General features: G+C 41.7%; 1 protein-coding gene across 1 annotated transcript; it reads right to left on the bottom strand.

Moving 5' to 3' along the window:
- Nucleotides 1-59: 59 nt before the first annotated feature.
- On the bottom strand, nucleotides 60-22212 carry rnf19b (ring finger protein 19B). The gene is made up of 10 exons (XM_088405304.1): nucleotides 22013-22212; nucleotides 12756-13631; nucleotides 6702-6901; nucleotides 5459-5603; nucleotides 4362-4524; nucleotides 4077-4191; nucleotides 3855-3995; nucleotides 3551-3740; nucleotides 3347-3481; nucleotides 60-2703 (listed from the first exon to the last, which is right to left on the bottom strand). The coding sequence occupies exons 2-10, from the start codon at nucleotides 13409-13411 to the stop codon at nucleotides 2286-2288; spliced, it is 2163 nt and encodes a 720-aa protein (XP_088261430.1). The 5' UTR covers nucleotides 13412-13631; nucleotides 22013-22212; the 3' UTR covers nucleotides 60-2285.
- Between the last annotated feature and the right edge of the window lie 250 nt (nucleotides 22213-22462).

Genomic DNA, 22462 nt, shown 5'->3' with positions numbered 1-22462 from the left:
TACGGGATTTTTGTAGAATTTTCTGGGAAAACAATGAAAAAGAGAAGCATTTATACTGCTTTGGTAAACATCAGATTGTGTTTATTTTTCCTCACAAAAAAAGAAGTCATTCACAGTCCTGCATGTGCGTCATCACGCCGGGGTGAGACTTTGACAGTGACAGGAAGTACATGAGCAGATCAACTTAAATATTGCTAGATCTATATTGTTTTCATCCAAATATATCCAGTCAGGGCCCGTGGTACATTCGAGTGGTTTGTCCCAGGCAGGCAGTAAAATAAAACTAGTGAAAAGTGCAGCAAATGAAACAAGCAGCTGAAGGCGAGAAGAAGCTACTCGGACATAAACATTCCACGCAAATTCAAGAAAGTGTTTTTTTCCACCCCTTTTTTTTCTTTATAGGCAAGCTGAGAAACAATTCAGGCCAGTGAAAATGATTAAAACGACCACTGGTGTTTCCCTCCAAAATGGCAATTAAAATATTTAAAAAAGAATCCAAAATGTATAAAAAAAAAAAAATTTTGGAGGTTAACACGAGTCAAATGTAACACAAAAGGCATCCTGGTGTGAGCTCGAGTTTGGTTGTATGCAACTGATAGGAGACGTATAGAAAAGCGACACACCCATACGCCACATACACACAGCAAAATGTATGAAAAATTGACACATTGAGTGAAAATCATGTTTTTATCCATGAGCTTTTTTTTTGTTTTATTTTATCCACATACTATGAAATGTGTCTTTTGTTTAACTTTTTAAACAATGATAATAAGACAACTCAGAATTATTTAAAATTGTGTGTGGATGCACAATATGTCTCCTTTAAATGCAAACAAATGATAATAAGAAGGCCCAAAAAAAATAAAGACATATTTCGGTAAAGTGCAAAAGTGTGCATTCAAAACAAAACAAATGGAAAAAAAAAACGCAGTATGGTAATCACATATATGCACACACACACAGACACACACACTTACTTACATACTTAGATTGTTGTTATTTTCGTTGCTGGTAGAAACTAATAGAGTGGCGCCTTGAGACACAAGTTTGATGACGTAACTTGTAACTCAGATCATCTTTCCTCGCCGAAATGAATGAAAATGCCATGAATTTGTTGAACGCTCAACAAAAAACGCAATATCTTTAATCCTTTCCAGGCAGGAAATCAAAAACCTTTGACTATTCCACATTAATATTTTATGAGCCATTTTTTACTCAAAAAAAAAAGCTCAAAATTTGAGCCTGAGTTATTGAGAAAAAATGCTCTCAATAGAATTTTCACTTGTGAAAATATATAGTGTTAATGTAATTAAATAGTGTAAATAAAGAGATTCATCATTATAAATCATTTCCTTCTTAGCCACTGGGGGCAGCATATTGCAGTCACACAGTTGCAAACGCAGAAGAGTTTCACAACTACCGTGACTGTGAACGTCATGTTTTTTACAGAGGATAAAAAAATATTTATCCTTATGAGATCCAGTTAATTCATTTGTGTCCAGTTGTGGACACTTGTTTGTGGTCTTTTGACTCCTTCGAGTCATCTTACTAAGTCCTGGTGTGCTTAGTCGAGGACATCCTGGGGACGCAAGTAACTTTGCTGCCTTGCTGCGACAAAATGGACACAACAGTGGACAAAAATAAATAGGATGGGTCTCAAGAGAATATACAAGCTAGTATAAATGATGCAAACAAAATAAAAGTCGGGCCATACCTCAAAATACAAGTCGGGTCACTTGTATCTCAAGGCGCCGCTGGACTGTCTGTGCCTCTGAAAGTTTGTGTAATTTTTGTGTAAATCATTGTTTCGGACTGATTAAACGTTTTGTGTATTGTCTGTTAGTAAAAGTTGGTTTCACATTCGGCTCATGCGCACACAGCAAATAAGTTAAATAGAGAAAGTAAGAGAGAAAAAAAGCCACAGTTTGACTCAGGCGTGTGAGAATTATCGCCTCCTGCTGGCGTGGGTTTCACCCACTTGTGTGTAAAACGTGTACCTCTTGTGTTTTTCTTTTTGTTTGTTTTTCTAAAGTAGTAGCCAAGGCATTTTGCACCAGGGAGTAAACGCGTTTGTAAAAATCTCAGAGGTAGAACTCTGACAATGAGGAGATTGTCAGGGTGGCGTCTGCAGGATGCAAAAAAAAACAACAAAAAAAGCAGCAAAAAAGAGAAAGAATGTTTGTTGTGCGTTCCTGAGAGCTGCTGTCAATGGAAAGACATTTGGGTCTTGGGATATCGAGGACACGGGATAAAAACTCAAAGATCTTTCCAAAGTTTCCGGCATCTCACACGTACAGGACCACGTTGGCGTCGGCGGGACAGTGAAGGCCTTCCGTGGGGGTGCTGAGGGCCCGGCAGGAGGCGGCCGGCGCTCCCTTGGGCCGCGGCGAGTCGCAGTCGTCCGAGGTCAGCTCGGCCATGTCGTCCGACTGCGTGTCGGACATCTCCAGGTCGCTGCGGATGCTCTCCGGCTGGGCCAGCGTCACGTCGCCCAGGCCGTCCTCCTCGTCCCGCGCCGAGCCGCCCGGCGACAGGCCCGGGGCGCCGCCGCGTCGCGAGCTGCAGTCCAGGGGCTCGTCCGCAACCGAGGAGCTCGCCGCCGCCGACGGGGGGGCGGCCGGGCCCAGGTCCTCCTCGCTGGTCAGGCAGAGGTGGCTGGGTTTGGTCTCGATGTCCACTTGGATTTCCAGGTTGGTGCACTCCCTGAGGACGCCAAACATATCCACGATTCATGAGCTCGACCAAATGGTGGACTTCCTGGGGCTTCCGAGTCATGGTTTTTTAGGACTATTTTTTCTTTTTTTTGTGGGTCTGCTCATAATAGATATCCATCCATCCATTCGCCTCACAAGGGACGCAGGCTTGCTGGTACCTATCCCAGCTGACTTCGGGACATCCTGAACTAGTTGCCAGCCAATTGCAGGGCATGCAGAGACCAACAACTATTCACACCTAAGGACAATCTAGTATGTCCAATACACCAGATACAATTGTGTAATTGTGCAATATAATTGTGTGTCTACATGGTTGCCAAATTTAATTTTGCAAGGTGAAACTGATTTCAGGGGCTGAATTTTCATAGCTGAGTTACTGGGCACAAAATGAGCTTAAAATGTCCAATTCAAACTAAAATGGCTGACTTCCTGCCTCTTTTCACTCATGGCTTCTTGAGACTTTTTTGTGGATTTACTCTTGATAGACGAGTCCACCGAAATTCGTTTAGCTCGGTGAAACCGGTTTTGGGGGCTGAATTTTCAAAAAGTTGACTGACTGGATGGAATGAGCCTAAAACGGCCAGTTCAAAGCAACGTGGCCGACTTCCTGTGTCTTTTCAGGCGTGACTTACCTGTCGGGCAGCGTGTATGAGGAGATGATGGACCCGGCCATCCCGCGCGTACTGGCGCAGTCGCTGCCCGCCCCCAAGCTCCCCGTCTCCTTCTGGGCCGACTCCTTGGCCAGCTCCGCCGCCTGGACCTCCAACCTGCACCGGCGCACAAAAGGACGGTGGGTCGGACTCCATCTGGAAGCGTTTCCGCGCCGCGCACCTCACCTGCTGTATTTGCCGGTACGGGCGCCCAGGGCGCCGCCGGCCAAGGTGTTGAAGTGGGGCGTGTCCCCGACGGTCCCCGGTACCCCCGAGAGGCCCTCGCTGGGGGAGGTGGTGCTCAGACCGCTCACAGCGCCGTCCAGGCTGCTCTCGCCCAAGCTGGGGGACTTGAGAGCTCGCCAAGCATCCGCCACTGAACCACAACAGTAATACAAACATATTAAAAGTTTATTTTTTTCCTTCACTGGCCCGAATTGTCTTCTAACAAACTGGTTATGGAAGATAATCAAATAAATTCGTTTCTAACCAGTGATTGGTCCGTCGTCCTCGTCAAAGTCGATGCGCACTCCCCGCCCCTTCCCTCTGCTCACGCCGCAGCCGCCGCCTCGGCACAGCGAGATGGGCACCACGCCGTAAACGTATGCCAGCATGATGGGCACACCGATGCCTGGCGAGGAACCAAAAGGCCGTGAGCATATGACAGCGGCTAAAAAAAATAAATAAAATTGGCGTGACGGCGGCCTCTCACCTACGCTGACGGCGGCGATGACCGGCGCAGTGAGGATGGACAAGGCCACGCCCCCCGTGATGGCCAAGTTGCGACGATGGCGAGACGTCTTCTTCACTTCGTAGTGGGCGTGGATCTGCAGAACACACAACAACGTCAAAATAACATCACGCAAAAGGTGAACATTTTTGCAGATCGATTTCCTCATCGGATCATTGAGGAAAATGGATCCATTTGAATAAATTCATCAAAATTCGTCTCATATTTTCAACTAATTCTTGAGCTTCTCGAGGAAGTGCGTCTCACCTTGCGTCCCACGTAAACGGGGATGCCGATGACCATGGCGGGGATGGCGATGCCGGCGATGAGAGTGATGCCCACGGGGGCGCCGATGAGCGTGCCCAACTGCCACAGGATCTTCTTCTTCCTGCTCCACGGCTTCTTGCCCCAGAAGGTGCAGCCGGACGGACTGCCCGGGAAACACCAGGATGAGGATGGAGGTTCGAATACTTCACCATAATTGTCATTTCAAATGTAACTGGATGAAAAAGCCAAGTGTGGAGAGTCTCCGTTGCCTTGAATGAGTTTTCGCAACAAAAATGACGTTTACAGGTTGAGCTGTTGCCAATGCCAAGCTGACACAATATTGTACATTGAATTTTACAATAAATCATAACCATACTTATAACCTCATGAATACATGTGGATACATAAAAGCAAAGTGTGAAAAGTTTCTGTCGACAAAAATAAATGTGTCTTTGGGACAAAAATTACATTAACAGGTAGAAGTGGCATCTGACGAGCTGCTGCAATTGACAAGACGAATTTTACAATAAATCTAAACCATATTTGAAAAAAAATAGAGAGCGTCTCTACCACCAAAAATACATTAATTTTTGGGAAAAAAAAACACTTTTACGTGAAGAAGCGGTATGCAGCTAATTGCTGCCATTGCCAAGCTGCAACAATGTGATATACTGAATTTTACAATAAAACATAACCTTATAATGTTAGAAGCACTTTTGGATGAAAATGTGAAGTATGCCAAATATTTATACTCATATTTGCGGGCATTTCGTTTCTTTGTTGCAAAAAATTTGCTTTAGGGTAAATGTGCTAAATTTGATTAGCCCGTCTAAGGTGTTTTGCATTAAATGTTAGCATTCAGCTAGCGGACTTTAGGAAAATAAAAATCCCTAAATGAAATCTATTATTAAATGGGTAGTATAGTCATAAACTTTTGAACCTTGTGAACATATTTATCATTTTAATATGTCAAAATACAATATTCTAAAAAACAGTATTTTCTATACGCCTAAAACTGCAAATGATGACGCTCCAGCAACTAGCCGGTTAGCTTAGCATGCTAATTTGAAAAGAGGATAAGACCGGAGGGCGGCTACCTGAGGTAGTGCAGGTCCGAAATCTCCTTCATGCAGAGCCAGCAGAACTCGCAGCCGCAAACGGCGCAGGTCATGTGATTGCAGCTGCCGTCGTTCATCTTGATGATGTAAGCGCCGCAGCGCGGACACGGCTTGATGTCGTCCGCTAGGGGGCGCACACGCAAGACAAACCAATCGCTCAATTAAACTGAACATGTTGAATCTAGATGGTCAAATTTGGCCATTTTTTTTTCTATTTCCTTCTTTATTGTTGTAAACATTGTACAGTGTCCTTCCACAATAAGAGAAAATTAAAATGAATCCCAAAAGTTCCTTGGGGGAGGTAATGCAAGATGCTTGAGCAACTCGACGATTATTTTGGCAGGGAAGGTGTGTTTGTTTCAAATCTGGATGCTGGAAGCACACCTGCTGCCCTTTAAAGGCCAGTTTGGCATTTCAGTTCAAAGATGTCTCGTGGGTTTGTGTTTGCTTTAGTTTTTTTAATCACGCTCTTTCAGATAACTTGCATCCTCACCGTCCTCCATTGTTATTTTTTTTTTTTTAGCTCATCCATGTACATGCTTTTTAAGATGCGATGTTGATATGAGGAGTCAATGTCGGGTGGGCTAACTTTAGCCTAGCTTAGTTTAGCTTAGCAACAAAGCCAAAAATGTAGAACAAATTCCTATTTTTTGAGACAAAAAAGTTTAAATGTTAAAAGTTATATTTTTTTCAAAACAGATGAGTCTTCTTCACATTAACAAAGATTTTTACAAAACTTTAAGCTGAATGATACAACTATTTTTGCAATATTACTGTTTTAATTCTATGAAAAATATGATTGTTCGACAGCAAAAACGGAACCGGAAATTGTTGCGATTCAATGCATTCAAATATTCTTCAAAAAAATGACACATCTTTAACGTGCTCAATCCCAAAGTTGTATTTTAAAGTTTTTTTTTTATAAGCCCAAGTCCCACTTATTTACTCATTCATGAAAATTAAAGAAAATAAAGATGTTAAAGCTGAAGAACGCAAAGATTCACATATCATTAGCCCTATAGCATATTATTTATAACTTCCTGTCACAATATCAATTCAATATGCCAAAGTGATGATGATGTCCGTGCGCACTCAGTCGTTTGACTTGTTTGGAACTTTTTTTTTCTTGTTTTCGAGAACGGAAAAAAAAAAAAATGTCAGCGATCGCGCTAACTTTTTTAAAAACGCTACGACGAAGTAGACTCAAATGGGGGGTCCTTACCGGGCCCCTGCTCCTGGGTGTAGCTGGGGGAGTGGGTGCTATGCGTGTGCAAAGACTGCGCCCTCTGCTGGCGGGCCGAGTCACAGGTCTGGTTGGGGTGCCAGGCCTGCTTGCAGTGGTAGCAGAACTCGGCGCCGCAGCCCTCGCGCCGGCACACCAGCCGGGGGCAGCTGGCGCAGCCCGAGGCGATCACGGCGAACCTGCAAACCAAAAGACGCGTGATCACTAAAATACAGGTACACAACAAACTACAGAGCGGTTGGAGAAAATCTACACACCCCTGCAAAAAAATGCTAGGTTGCTCTGATAGGGCGTTCCCTCGCGAAAATGTGTTTCTTTTTTCATCGGTTTGAATTTGGAGAGTAAATGAGAAATGTCTGAGAAACGTAAAAAAAGGAAAGGGGTTTTCATGCTTTAAAACATAATATATGGAAAAAAAACTAAATGTCAACAAAATAAAAGTAAAATAATAAGAAAAGTAAACAAAAAATGCTGTAAATGGAATCTGTATATGCAGCATAATGAAAAAAAACACAATTATGATGGACATAAATGCACTTATAATACGCAAAAACATTGTAATTGAAAAAATATATGGATTGAATGATTAAAAACATACTGTAAATGGAAAAACAAAGTTTAAAAATGAAAAAAATAATAAAAGAATCAAAAATAATAGATTATAAAAATAATAAATTCATAATCTAAAAAAAACTGTAAATAAAATATTTAAAACAAAAAAAACATAACTGTAAAAGTAAATGAGCAAATGCTGCTGAAAAACATATAGCATATTAAAAATAAAAAAATATGATAAACAAAAAAGCACTTTGAATACACAAAACCATTGTAAATAAAAAAAAAGATAGAATAAACAAAACAATAGAATGGATAAAAAACTAATATGTAAAAGGAAAAAAATAAGATGAAAAAAATACAAAGGAAAACATTTATAAACAAAACCCAAAAATGAAAAACACTCTAAATGAAATAAATATATATAAAAACATCTACTTCTCGGATTTCACTTTTTGCAGGTATTTTTAGAACATAATCGCAGCAACAAGTGAGGGAAAACTAAAACAATAAATATAATATTAATATTTATTAAAATGGTATAATTTAAAGACTCATTCAATGCGAAAGATGTATTTATATGCTTTTACGGAATCCAGACACTCAAGCCCAGGTATTTATTTACAGTATTTTTTTTCCCAAAAATATTTGGGTAAACGAGGGTCTGAAAATAGATGTCAATGCGACAGGCGGACAAAAGAAGACACGCGAGGACAGAAAAGGACACGCAGACGCCACGGCCGCACGGAGGAGGTTTACAAAAGCAGATACGTTGTGAGCGTTGTGTCGGGGAATGCTGCTGAGCCTGCACAGCAACAGAATGATGCATTTCACGCCGGGACGCAATTCAAGTGTGAAAACACACACCCACAAACACACACCGCACAATGCACAATGTCCCAAACAGCGAGCGCCGTCGGCGTGCGCCGACGTGTTCAATGAGGTCCCGTTACCCCCGGCAACGCCGCCTGGATTTCGCATCGGGCGTCGCCGTGGCAACTGACATCCGCAGCGGCGGGCCCGACGCTCTTTCGCGATAGGATGAAGCGCGGCCGATTTATAGCTCGGAACGTTGGTCGAGCTTCGTGGGTTAGCTTACGGAACGTTCTTATTACCGCCGCCCACGCCGTGATGACTTTTGGGTGCCGTTGCGACTGCGACTTTTGCCGGTTTGCCGACGCATAAACATACTGGGAAGACAAACCGTGAATTTAAAAATATGACAGCAAGTCAATTGAAGACAACCAAGGCTAAATTAGTATGCACTCCAGACCTCTAGGTGGCAGTAATGGGCTTTTTGTTTAAATTCCTTCCTTGATCACGTTTGATTTTTTTTTTAGTTCATTGATGTTTTTTTATTTTCTTGTCCAATATTTTGTTCTTGTTTTGACTATTCTCAGTCAAATTAATGTTTACGAAGAATTTTCAGTGATTAGTTATTAGCGTGTTTTCACGTATTTCAAAGGGCGTCGATTATATGAGAATTTGGGCCAGTTGTGATGCCTGGTTAATAGCGGGCCTTGACTGTGTGGTTGTATCCCAGTTAGGATTTTGGCAATTGAAGTATCGTTACCGTTGAAAATACAATTTTGATGGAAAAGTCATTCAAAACGGGATTTTGGCCTGTTTTATTGCCACTTCTCCTCGTGGAGAGGGATAAAATTTGTGACTTTCTCGTAGAATTGTTTCCACCTGAGTCAGTCAAGAACAGGGGTGTTAAACCCATTTTTTGTGAAGTCAAGAAAATCTTAAGTATGATCGTCACACGTTTACTAAGTTTTAAAATTTTAGGCCAGTAAAATATGTTCAAAAAATGGGATTGGAAACAAACATTTTTTGTTGTTTCACAAATAATTGAAAAAATGAAGACGACTCACAAATTCTGCATTTTAGCCAAAAATTTTCCGGGCCACATAAAAATGATGTGATGGGCCGCATAAGGCCCCCGGGCCGTGAGTTTGACACCCGTGTCCCACAACATCAGATAACTACGGCTAAGTATAATATCGCTAAGAGTTGAAAAGAACATTTTGATGGAAATGTCTGGATTTTGGCCTGTTTTATTGCCGCTTTTCATCTTTGGAGAGGGGGAAAATTTGTGACTTTCCCGGAGAACAGTTTCACTTGAGTCACAAAAAAAAAAAAAAAGTTAAAAAGTGAAGCCTCCTTGCAAATGTGGTATTTTAGCCGGGAACTTGAAGTCATAATTAGCATTTTGCGGGGCCCCATACCATGACGCGGCGGGCCGGATCGGGCCCCCCGAGCCTTGACTTTCACACCCGTGATCAGGAATCATACAAGTCACAAACTGGTTTGCTCCTGATGTCAAATTGAATTTCCGATGTCACGTTGGGACATTTGTTGGGTGCGGTGGACCTAAGCATAAGCAAATATGGACTTCCCGCTGCGAGGTCTCCTATGATGCAAAAAGGCGCCGGCAGGTGCCCGGCCCGCCTTGTGAGGCCGCAGCTGCCGTTTGCGCACCCCCTCGGAATTAGTCAAACGGCGCCGAGCAGAGAGAGACGGGGGTGACTCAGCGCTGGCGTCAGACTCGGCATCATCCTATGAATCGAGGTCAGCGGGCGGGCTGGCCGCCATATTGCTGACGCAGGCACGCGGCTGCTTTGCGGCCCGGCTTTCAGGTGTTTATCACCAAAAAGATGACGTACGCGCGTATGTGCGTAACCTTTACTCGAGTCCAAGGGTGCGCAAACTTTGATGCTGGAGGCCCGCGTCTTATTTTGAAAGCGGGACGATTTGGCCTGGTCGTTTTTGGATGTTGAAATAGTTTGTTTGGATAAGTAGATGAAGCAATTTCTGGAGAAATTGCATGAGAAGGCCGAAGGAAGAATTGTGCAAGGATGCAGTGCGCTTTCATGGAAAATAGTAGAGCTGTTTTGAGTGAATATATGGTAAAAATTTTGGCTTATTTTTTCATTTTTGAAATGATGTAGAGGCAAATATAAGTTGAATAGTTGAAATTTGGAAGGTGAGGAATAAAAGTGAAAAGCTTAAGACATGAAATTTAGTAATGTTGGTGGAACGATTGTAATGGCTATGATCTCATCGGGTTCAAGTTGAAACGGTTGAAATCAGTCAATGCGATGTTGAATTTAGAGGGCTGAAAAAAAAGGAGATTTTGAATTCGGCTTCATTTTTCAATTTGGAAATATTGTAGAGAATAAGAGTTGGAATTTGGAATGTGAAAGTGGGTCAAAGAATAACAGGTAAAAACTAAATATTACATTTAGAAATTTGGGGAAATAATCGTAAACCTGATCAAGTTCAAGTTGAAACTTGAAATCAGTTAAATCAATGCTGAAATTAGAAAAATGAAAAAAAAAAACACTTAAAATGTTACCTTTTTTTAAAAAAATATTTTTAAATGTTGTAGAAAAGATGAGCTGAGGAGTATAAATTTGGAAAGTGAGAATGGGTCTAATGGTCTATTAACAAGAAAAAAAATGGATATTTTATGGGTTAGTTTGAAAATTTGGGCAATACAATTTATTTTGGGCATGAGATAAAGAGTTCAAAGTTGGATTGTTTTGAATTAGTCAAAAATGTGCAAATCAGAAGGAACAAAACAAATTGATGAAAAATCTTGGTAGGGGTGAGTTGAAGAATTCCAAGTTGGAATGAAACAGTGCGGAAGTAAAAGTAATTTGATTTTATATGCAGAATAATGATTTTGTGGTGATGTAAAAATATCGATTTTTTTGGGCCTGTGGGGTGATCGAAAATCTTTGCCATCATGAATTAAATGAACCGAACATTCAAAATTTCTAATGCAAACACATTTTTTAAACCCCCATTAGAAATGAAAAGGCATTTTTGGGATAAAAAATGTTCCATTATAAGGAAAAATGCAAATAAGAAAATAATAGCGAGGGAAGCGTACAAAAATGACGAAAGCCAAAATATGTCCGTATAAAAAGATAAAGTAAATCTAAAAATAAAGGCATAATAACTTTTTCCAGTAATCATCGCCGAGGCCAAAATAACTCCGCCCTTATGCCCTTATCAGACGCGGCCAGACGGAGGCTGACCTGAAGCAACGGTCTGAATTCCAGATTGGGGAGGAAAGGGGAAGGCGGGTGACGGGAACAATTGTGAATTTCGCACCCACAAAGTGTGCCGTCATTTCCTAAACTTCCTGTGCGCTCATGGGGACTTTACAGTGAGCGGCTGATTAAGCCACAAAACGCTCACGCAACATCATGAGAAGCCATTCGCACGCTACAGTCGGAAAATGTACAGTGAACAGATTTTTCTTTCTTCTCCTGTGTGACACCGAGCGCTGTTCCTAATATTTTGGACCTTCGATGAATTTGGGTTCAAATTTTCAAGCGGCCACCTTCTGAGTATATTTCCCCATTGACGTAATTGGAATTTGAGAACAAAATGGCTGGCGATTTGGGAGCAGGGTTATGATAGTTTATAATTTGTGTTGACTTTTTGTTTTTAAATTCAATTCATGTAGATTTTAGAGCATGTTTTTACTTTCTAGAAAATACCTTGTTTTAGTATACTTTTTTTTGTTATATTTATGGAGTATTAGTCAAGTGCAAGATAAAAAAAAAAGGTAACAGATTATTGTGAAAAGTTAGTAATAATAATAATAATATATTTATTATATAATAATAAAAATGACTAAATCAGGCGCCAACCACTACCAGTGTAACGCTTGGCCAGAGGTGTTGAAACTACGGTCCAGGGTGCATTTGTGGCCCGCCAACTATATTTTTGTGGGCAGTGGAATATGCTAAAATTTTATTTAGACGTAGCTCGCAATGCTAGCTGAAAAAAAAATCTAAATGTTTGATTGGAAGACAGAGTTACAATGTGGGAAATAAAAATCCAAATTTGCCTCACGTTTAACAGAAAGCCTTGATGTAGCGTATTTTTTTTTAAAAAACAACATGTAGACAGTCAAAACTTGCTTGATTGATCAATTTCGAAACTGTTTAATTAGCTATAGTAAAATCATCATAATGTGGCCGTTACATCATTCTAATTTTCTCTATCTGGCCCTCAAAGGAAAAAGTTTGGACACTCATGCACTAGGCGTTAAGCTAATTTACTATCAACTACAAGCTAGCTGGCTTGCTAGCATGGCGATCCATTTTAGTCCGTTTTCCCTGAAATGCGGCGTCATGCAATCGAGCGCCACCCACTATGTTTCGCGGCGACCCGGGAACTACCGGCGCAACGCTAGGCGCTAAGCTAATTTGTCATCACGTACGGGTAAGCTAGCTTGCTAGCACGGCTAACCATTTTAGCCTGAGCTCTCTGAAGTGCGGTGTCATGCTTACCCACAATCAAGCGCCACCCGCTATCTTTCGTGGCTACGCGGAAATTACGAGCGTAACCCTTAGCCGCGAAGCTAATTTGGCATCAGCTACGAGCTAGCTGCTTTGCTATCACGGCTTAAAAATTTTAGCCCGAGGTCCCTGTAGCGCTTTGCGCAACGCTTACCCGCAATCGGGCGCCGGGCACCAGCGGCAGTCGGGGTCGGAGGCGAGGCACCGGCGCAGCAGGAACTCCTCGTACTTGTCCAGCAGGGCGGCGTCGTCCAAGATGTCGGCCACCTGGCGGGGCACCAGGCGCTCGGCGCACTCGGGGCAGCTGAGCTGGACGCGGCTCTCGGTGATCTCGATGCGCAGGTACTGGCGAAGGCAGCACAGGCAGGAGCGGTGGCTGCAGCCCAGCAGCTCGGGGAGCTGCTCGGCCGGTTGGCGCACCAGGCACAGGGGGCACTCCAGGAAGTCGCCGTCGCCCGACGCCGCCTCGCCGCCTAGGGAGGCCTGGCTGGACGAGGGCCGCCTGGAGGGGCCGCCGGGGGCGGCTTCCTCTGGCCCGAGGGCGACGGCGGCGGCGGCGGGTGGCACCGGGGCGGCCGGGCCCAAGGCGGTGGACGGTAGCAGCAGCTGCTGCTGAGCATGGGGCAGGTGGGACAACGGGGTGGCGGCCCCTCCTCCTTTGGGGCCCTTGGCCGCCCGGGAGCCCCGCTTGCCGTGGAACAGGCTCTGGAAAGAGATGCGGCGTCGGCGTTTCCCAGCCGCCCGACACTTCGGGTTGGGGACGCCGCTCAGCGAGGAGTGCGGCGACTCCGAGTCTTTCTCCGAGCCCATGATTGACGCGGGTGGACGTCAAAAATACAAAACCTCCTTTGGGGACCGTTTCGAAAGAACAAAAGACAACTGAAGACTTTGAACCCCTTACATTTCTCTCGATGATGATTTGGGTCTCTTTCAGGGACGGAAAACGAACCCTCCAAAAAAGCAAAAGAATCCACAAGTGGAGCGCAGAGGAGATCCTTCGTCCTCCTGTCTTAGCCCCACGTCTCGTGTTCTGCGACAAGACAAGAACGGGAAGTTAAACAAAGAGCACGCTCGCACAAGTTCTCCCTTGAACTTCCTGCTTCTCACAACAATTTTCCACACGCCACACCAGCGTGTACAACTCACATCAAGCAGATTCTCAATTTATATTGCGAAGGATCCACCTAGTGGTACGCCAAAGAATTGTTGACCGGGTTGGGTCACAGTTATCACTACAGTGCTCGATTGACTTACATTATCTACGCATTAATCAAGGGTGACAGCTCCTCTCCATTCAAAAACGTATTTGACCAGAATTGTATTATTTATTATTGTTATTACTATTTTAAAAGGCGAGAATAATCGTCCATGGCACTGCATGAGTTAAGTTACCATTTATAGGACACACCCATAGTTTTAGCCTTCATTTTTGGAAAAAAAAAGTCTCTTATATTTGGGGAGTTATGGTATATTGAAGTAGCAAATATCCTTTTTGTATATGGTGCGGGCCGCTTCAAAAGAAATGGTGCCTGCGTTTGGACACCGATGCTTTAAAATTCTATCTTAGCATTTAGCTTTTGGGAAGTGTTAGCTTTTAACACATTTTGTTGAATTTTTGGACGCATTTTGATTGAATTTTTATTTGACTAAAGTATAGTATAAAGTCCCACACCATGAAATACGACCGAAAATACGAATCGTAATTTGAATCGTGCTGTATGTTCCCCGGCGCTGGCACAATTAAAGCCTCAATTAAAGGCGTGACATCACCCAATTAAGTATTCATGGAGGGAAGCGAGCGTCTTCCTTCCTTCCACTTCACGCGGCGCTGCCGGAGCTGTTGCCACGGCGACGCGCGCCACGAGCCAGGCGAACAGCGGCCCCCTCTGTGACTCTGGCACTTAAGCACGCACACACACAAAACACGGTGTAAACGCTACACACACGTACGCAATGTAAGACAACATGTTGTCAAGGTGTTATCTGGAACACATTTAGGTTTTGTTTCGGGGAACAAAGGGATGACAAACGCAGAAATAACTGATTTATTTTCCAAATGTGAGTTGAATAAATGGGCATTATATAAGTAAAGAATTGGTTGACTTTAAGGAAATGGTAGTAAAGAAAACTATTTGATCGTCAAGAATATTGGAATTAACGTGCAGAAACGCCTAAAATAACATTACAGCTGTTGACGGTTACCGTGGCAACCCCCATCGTCTTCCCAAGGTCAAACTGCGAGGTTTTGCTGTACAACAAAAGCCTACAAGTCCTACGTAAACACATAAGTACAAGCGCAGGTTGCCTGCCATCTGTGATAAAAAAGAAAAAAGAAAAAAAAAAAACACCTGACGCCATTTTCGCTTTGATTCCGACAAATGTTTGTACTTTGATGCATTTGGATTCCATTTGGCAGGCTGATCAAAAACTGCTCCCAGCGGGGCGTCCTCTCCACAGATAACGAGCCTCAAACTGTTGCTGTTTTACACTATAATCTCCCGTCATTGAAATTCAACAGGTGTGTAAGACTAAACACACACTCACATACACACAAAATTACACACAGGCATTAAGCGTCAAGCCGCAAAGTCAAATTGTATATAAGATTTTATAATAAGACCAAAAAAAATCTCGCCAAGCATTTGGTGTCGGTTTCCCTATTTTGAATTAACTTTATTAGCACGGCTGCTAACAATTTAAAATCGGAGTTTCTAAACCTGTACGTGATCATGAAACCATGTTAGAAAAAAATGACGATGCAGTGACTTCAATTTTCAACAAACAAATCACCTTTATGTGCTCGTCAATTGTAGCAGTTAGCATAATAGCCTAAAAAAAACAAGCTAGCACAAACAGACGTTACCTTTAAACATACAACTTTTTCACTTTAGATATATATCAAGTGGTACTAATCAAGCAAAGCAATAATTGTAAACAATAGTAGGTATGAGAAAATATGACTGGTTTGTTCTAAATGCTTGCTTTACATAAATTGCACTTGAATAAAATAAACAAAACAATAAATGAGTCCTGTATATGACTGCTAATATCAGATATTACAGTTAGCATGCTAACCTAAACAACAAGCTAGCACAAACTGACGTTATCTTTAGGTGTGTTATGATACAATACTGATATTACAGCCGGTCCAATAACAATATCGATCCAATATCAGCGGAAATGATTAATGTTTTTTTTTATTCTTATTTTAATATGAAATGCGAGAAGTACTATTAAAACAAAAAAATTAATAAAAGGCTTTAATGTAATAATCAAACCAAAAGAAAACAACAAATGGTATGAGAAAAATGGGCCATTTGAGGTTAAACATGAGAACCGACAGCGTTTGAATAAAATAAACTAAAAAAATTTTGGGCCAACATCAGAACAAAGTCAAACTCCAACACAACAGGACATCGGAATTGGGGAGGAAATAACACCAAGTTGCCACCAGATGGCGCCACAGAAATAAATCAGGTTCGCTTGTGAACAAAACAGCCAATAGCTGCCATTTTCAGCAAAAAAGCAATGTTTAAAAAAATAAATAAATAATTTGGACCAGTGATATTTTGACTAAACAAGTGAACTTTAAGCCTGACTTTGAAAGTTCGCGTATTGCAAAATGTGCATGGGTGATTTGATAAATGTCGCAATCGCGCTTTTAATAATAATGCACGCTAATAAATCATATGGCAGCTGTGTATGTGTGTGTGTGTGTGTGTGGCAGATGGGTCTGAACATGCTGAGATTCAAGCACACGCGGACACACACTTTGTAGCACACACTTGTCCTCCCACTCCTCGGCTGCTCGTTTCAACACACACGCACACACTCTTATCTAACGGAGTTGGTAAGCTTAAACAAAAGCAAAAGTAGGAGCGTTCCCGTAATATTCCGTGACGTGCTTGTGAGGGAATTGCACCAGAGAGGCCAGATGTCACGCATTCGCACCGTATTCATAATAACGAAAAATAAAAATGATCCCATCATCTGTCAATATATGCAAATGTAATCAGTGTAAAATCGCACACGTTTTGGTATTTAAAAAAAAAAAAAAACTATACAATGGGTCATTCCATAGCCGCCAGCTAAATATCCAACCAATATTGATAAAATAAATAAATATATGAATAAAATTGGTCAATTTTCTGGCACTCGCCAAATGCTTGATATAGTTTCTAAAAATATAACTAAAAAGAACAAAAATTAAAAAATTAATAATACCAAAATATTGTGGAATACAAATTTAGTACTGGTATCAGTTTGATAAAAACAACAACAACAAAAAATTGGATAGAGTCAATCTACATTTAAAACATGTGATATTGATACACAGGTGTCCTTTAATTTATTTTCAATTTATTTTATTCAAGTGCAGCAAATGCTCATGTTTGAGGTCGCATTTTTGTACTCTCAGAACATGCCTGCATGTTTAGAAATAAGTACCAGCGTATTTTTAGTGGATTGTTAGAATGTGGCATCAACAAAACAGTAAGGCACCTGATTGTGTTCACTAGTGGAAAGTGCCCCCCGGAGGTGAATAAGTTAGCAGTTAAAACTCAAGATCAATACTTTGATAGCGTCTTCTTCTGTCTTCATTTGTTTACTGGGAGATTGCCCCCTGTTGGCAGGTAAAGAGAACTACAGATATGCCTCAAAAAGCGTGAGGAAAATCTAGTGGCTTATAGTTGGAAATTTACCCAATCAAGCGCTGTTTTCCCCATGTTTGATTCTAGAATTTTCTTCAAATTCCTTCTTTAAAACATTTTCCGATTAATGAGAAAAAAAACTATCAAAGGCGGAAAAAATGAATCATTATTCCGTCCTAAAACACTTTTAATGGCTAATTTGTGGTTTCCTGATTCCTCACGTGGGGGCCCGTTGGCAAGCAAGTTCTTGCGGGAACCAAAATCTTTCCGGCACATTCCACTGTTGTTTTGGAGGAAGATTTGTCAGCCCACGAGGTCGGCTAACAAATTTAGACGAGCCGGAGACACCGGGACGGCGACCGCGTCCAAGTTGTTTTGACAGCGTTAAACCAAAAAACGTCTTCATTTTGATTCTTGAGATGAAAGGAAATGAAAGAAAGAAAAAAAAATAAGGCTCCCGATGGAAGTAATCGGGAGTGATGGCGTGCCAACTTCCTGTCCTATTTACCTTTGCGGGACGGCGTAAGCGGGACGTGTGGAAAACACCTGAATTATTCACGGCAACGACGTCTTGGTGAGCCAATTGGAGACCCTCGCTGAGACCCTTTGAAATCCGGCCATCTGGACGCATCTTTATGGTCCAGTAAAAGACACCTAACGACGGAAAAATGTCTGCCTAAGCGGCAATAAATGCCGCCATTTTGTCCTTAAACTAGCAACTGGAGTAACTTTTAAATTCTTCTTTGAAGTAGATTAGAACAACAATTTTCAATGTGTTTTTTAATGTTTAAATCGTATCTTAGAGTGGGAACATAGAATCAAGAATCGTTTTTTTGACAATTAATCGTCTCGTTGCTGAAAATTGTACGAAAGAGCAGATTTTCAGCTTCTCGATGTGAAATATTCAGATTTTTTTTAAGTCCTGTATGAAAGCCGACAGATTCGTAGGGCTGTAACGATTAAATATTTTTAGAAACGATTAATTCCTCTATTAATCGAATAATCAGATAATATTTCATTTTGCAGTAAAGTCAAACGGAAGACCAAAACCCATTGGCTCTACACGAACACTCGATTATTAAAATGGTTGTCGATTGATTTGATAAGTGATTAGTTATCAATTGATCGATTAATTTTGACAGCTATAAGAAAGATATCTACATAAATGTTCAACAAAGTTCGATTAATTAGCTTTTAATTTTGAAGCCAATAGTTCCTTTTTATTGAAAATGAATATCAGCTCCAAATATCGGTTATTACTAAACTGTATTTTTCGAGGGCCCAATCGACAAATGTTTTTGATGAATAATTAATCGTTTCGAGGCCTTAAATGTTACAAATGTGCAGATTTTCAGCTTCTCGACTGGCAATATTCTCCGATTTTTTTTTTTAAATCCTGGATGAAACCAGGCAGATCCTTTTTTCCTTTTTGGGGGGGGCATTTTTTTTTTAGCTGATGACGTGAAAAACTCTTTTCATCTTTATAGATGATTTAATCAATGCAATTGGCAGATTATTTATCACTTAACGAGTCGATTATCTGTCGATTAAATTGGAGTAAGGCAAATAATGTTCAGTGTCAGTAATCCACATGCCTACAAGAAAAGTAGCGCCCACACTGAATGCGGTAAACTGTCCTCAAAATTTGGCTTGTGGAGGCGAGCTAATGGCGCTAACCCAACACACACGCACACACGCACACACAAACACACACCTATGACTGTGTATCTAAGAAAAAAAAACTCCAAAAATCAAGTGGAAGGTTTTCTGCTTCCTGATATAAGCGGTAGGAGTACCCCAAGGGTCTAATCTTGCCCCTCTTCGCTTTCAGATGTTACCCTAACGTAACAATAATAATCACAGGTTCTTGCTAGCGCCTGAGAAGCGTTGCAAAGCCACGTGCGACCGGATCGAATGACGGTCGAGGCCTCGCGTTTCTCAGGAGGAAACGGCAGCACAATGAACAGTCACACGCACGCAAAACATCCGACAAGCCGCTGTGCAATTACCCTCTACTGCGTGTAACGCGAAGCGCGCGATAGCGGGAACTCGAAGCGCTTCCGCATAAGGTCATCGCGTCGATGTTTCGGGCGGGGGAGAGGACTTGTCGGGAGGCGAAGGACGATCGAGAAAGAGCAGACTTTCATCGAGGCTGAACACCACAAAATTAGCGGCGCCTAGCTAGCATGACAGCGAAACGACGACGATCAGTTACGGTGTTTTTTTAAAATAGAAAAAAATGACAACAACTTTGTAACAGTAGGGACGGGGAATAAACTGAATTAATTTGATTAATTCATCATTTTAACGAGTAGAAAATTAGCTTTAGCTAAATTTAATGTGCTTATGCATTTTAATGTAAGTAACAACAAAAGCGCAAAAAAAGTAGCTGAAGTTTTAATATTTTTACTGGAAAACAAGCGTAATACAATAAAAAAAATAATAAATATGTTCAACAAAATTATTTTGCCTCTGAAAACTGCTAGCTTAATGCTAACACTGTTTTCGAAACATTTTACACAGGATTTTCTTTTAGATAAATGTTTTTACTTGGCTTAAAATTGTAAATTGTTCTACAAAATGACTGGAATTTGTTTTGGCACATATTTCGCACTGCACAAGCTAACAGGATTGATGTTTACACAGTTATGATTACTTGGAGTTGCCAACACTGTTAGTATAAAATATCAGTGTTTTTTTAACTGAAATTTTGAACTAAAATTAACTTTTATATTAAAGTTTGAACCCTAACCCTGCTATAATAAACCATAACATATATATATTGAATATAAATCAGATGTTAGGTCAAATTAATGCAAAAAATAGCTAGCTTCTAATAGCTAGCGTCTTGTAAAGCGTCCATGTAGCATTCTGCCATAATTTTACAATTTAGCCCATTTTCAAATCGTCCATTTTTAAAATGACTAATTCATTGAATAATTTGCTTTCTTTCCCAGCCCTGGTGTCAAAAGTGAATAATTCAAACTTTTTTTTTTTTGCCAAAAATGTCACTTTGCATTATGCTAGCATTTAGCTAGCAGTTACATTTTCTTTTTAACCGTTTTAGAATACATTAAAAAGGTACATGTCTAAATTCAAATGAAAAGGACTGCTGAATGAATATACACCCGTAACGCACAGTATGTCTTTGAAGCGGAAAATGTCTGTTAGCAAGCTGGTTGGCTGCTGTGCGTCCCCCAGTCCAGCTGTGCGGCCGGTTTCATGTGTGAATTATGTATTGTGTCTCCTTCCCTGGAAAAACACACACGGAAGAGAGGACGCCAGAGTATTTTGGGGAGTGGCATCACGCTTGGAAAAGCTCGCAAAAGGAAAGTGGCGAGGGAAAGGCTCCAGCTGGACGCAACGACACGCAAGGAGTGTTGTCTCTCCGCACGGAGGACATGTTGGATCCAATCATGCTGTCTCATCACATGAACGACATGGACTATTTACACCGTTGCCGTGTCTCTCCCATGAGGACATGTCGTCTCTAGTCGTGTCTACACACAGACAAGCTGTCTCTGTTGTCTCCAAATATGCTTCAAGGGATTGAAGACATGCTGTCTTTAATTAGTTTTTCTGAAGACATCTTGTCTCTAGTCATGTTTCACTGCAATCGACTCAAAAAAATATCTTACGAATCTTGAGGAAGTGTCTCTTAGAAGGACATGTTTCTCAAATCTAGACATTGCTGTCCTTCATCAAGTAAATTTATGATGCGTGTCTCCACACAATGAAGACATGTCTATTATGTGGACACGCTGCAGATATTTTTTTCAATTGTCATGTTGACAAGTGAATGTTGTCTCTCATGTCACCATTACGAGACTTGGCATGTTGTCTCCCTCCAAGGAAAGCATGTCTTTACTCTGGAGACATGGCTCTAATGTGGACATGTTTTCTTTCGTCATATTGTCACTATACACACAAAGATGTTCTCTCAACATGTTGTCTTCCTACATTGAAGACATGTTGTCTTCTTTACAAGGAGAACATTGTCTTTACATTATGGACATGTCTCTTCAATGAGGACATGTTGTCATCCTACAAGGAAAGCATGTCTTTACACTTGGGACATGTCTCCCAAATATTAACATGTTGTCTTTAGTCATCGTGTTTGTATACACTCAGGTGTCCTCTCTGCATGTTGTCTTAAGACTTGTTGTGTCTCTACAAGGATTTCATAGTATTTAGACTAAGGATATGTCTCTCCAAAATGGACATGTTGTGTTTCCCCAACCTGTCTTCACACACTCATCTGTTCTCTAAACGTGTTGCGTTCATACACTGAAGACATGTTGTCTCTCTACAAGGAGGATACACTAGAGACGTCTTTTCAATGAGGACATGTCTTAAGTCATGCTGTCTTTCCACACTGTCTTCACACACGGAAGACAAATGGTCCCATTGAAGACGTCTAAAATGAGGACACGTCGTGTTAAAATGGAAGTGTCTTCAATAGTGTTTACAATGAGGTTAAAAAGTCCCTACAGAGTTGTCTCTCCAGAGGACGTGTCTCTAATAGTGTGGACGGAGGTTAATGCGGTCTCTAACGAGATTGTCTTTCAAGTGAGGACATGTCGAGGAAGTCTCCTTAGCATCCTGCCTGTTCATGTTTGCTAATGCTAGGACGTGTTCGCCCGCTGACGCATGACTCGGGGATATTTTACAAAGCGCCTCGGAGGAAAAAAAAACAAAAACGTCCTTTAAAATCTTCCTTTCTGTTTTTCTCGCTCAGCAACAGAAGAAAGACTTCACTTACCAGATTTTTCCCACTTCGGCCGGGGCCAAGAAGGCGTCTACCGTCGGGCTTTCTCGTTTGGTTGTGTGGCTCGGGGAAAAGAGAAAAAAAAAGCTCCACGACCTGCCGGTTTGCTAGTCCGCTTCTCGGTGGCTGAAGGCGGCCTGAAAAATCGGTGTGCCGCGGTGAGTGTGCGTGGTGCTCCGGTGTTGTGCGATAGCCGCAGCTCTCTCGCTTTCCCCACCCCACCGCCGCGTGACGTCATGGAGGAAAGCCCCGGTCGGTGACGTCAACGCGGCGACCTTAGCCAAACCACGCCCCCCGCGATAGAGAGCGCTTTTGTGCAAATTCACGGTTTATTCTCCAAAATTATCATCTTCTCTGAAAGCACAAGCTGTCTTTCACGCTGCCGATCGATTACTTGCTCATGGTAGATTAATTGGTAAAATATTTAACCATATCCACAAAACA

This window comes from Hippichthys cyanospilos, chromosome 21 (genome assembly GCF_059441005.1).
Source record: "Hippichthys cyanospilos isolate Australia breed blue-spotted pipefish chromosome 21, RoL_Hcya_1.0, whole genome shotgun sequence".
In the NCBI taxonomy this organism is placed as follows: Eukaryota; Metazoa; Chordata; class Actinopteri; order Syngnathiformes; family Syngnathidae; genus Hippichthys; species Hippichthys cyanospilos.
The sequence above is the reverse complement of the archived record's forward strand: the minus strand, read 5'-3'. Positions and strand labels throughout refer to the sequence as shown.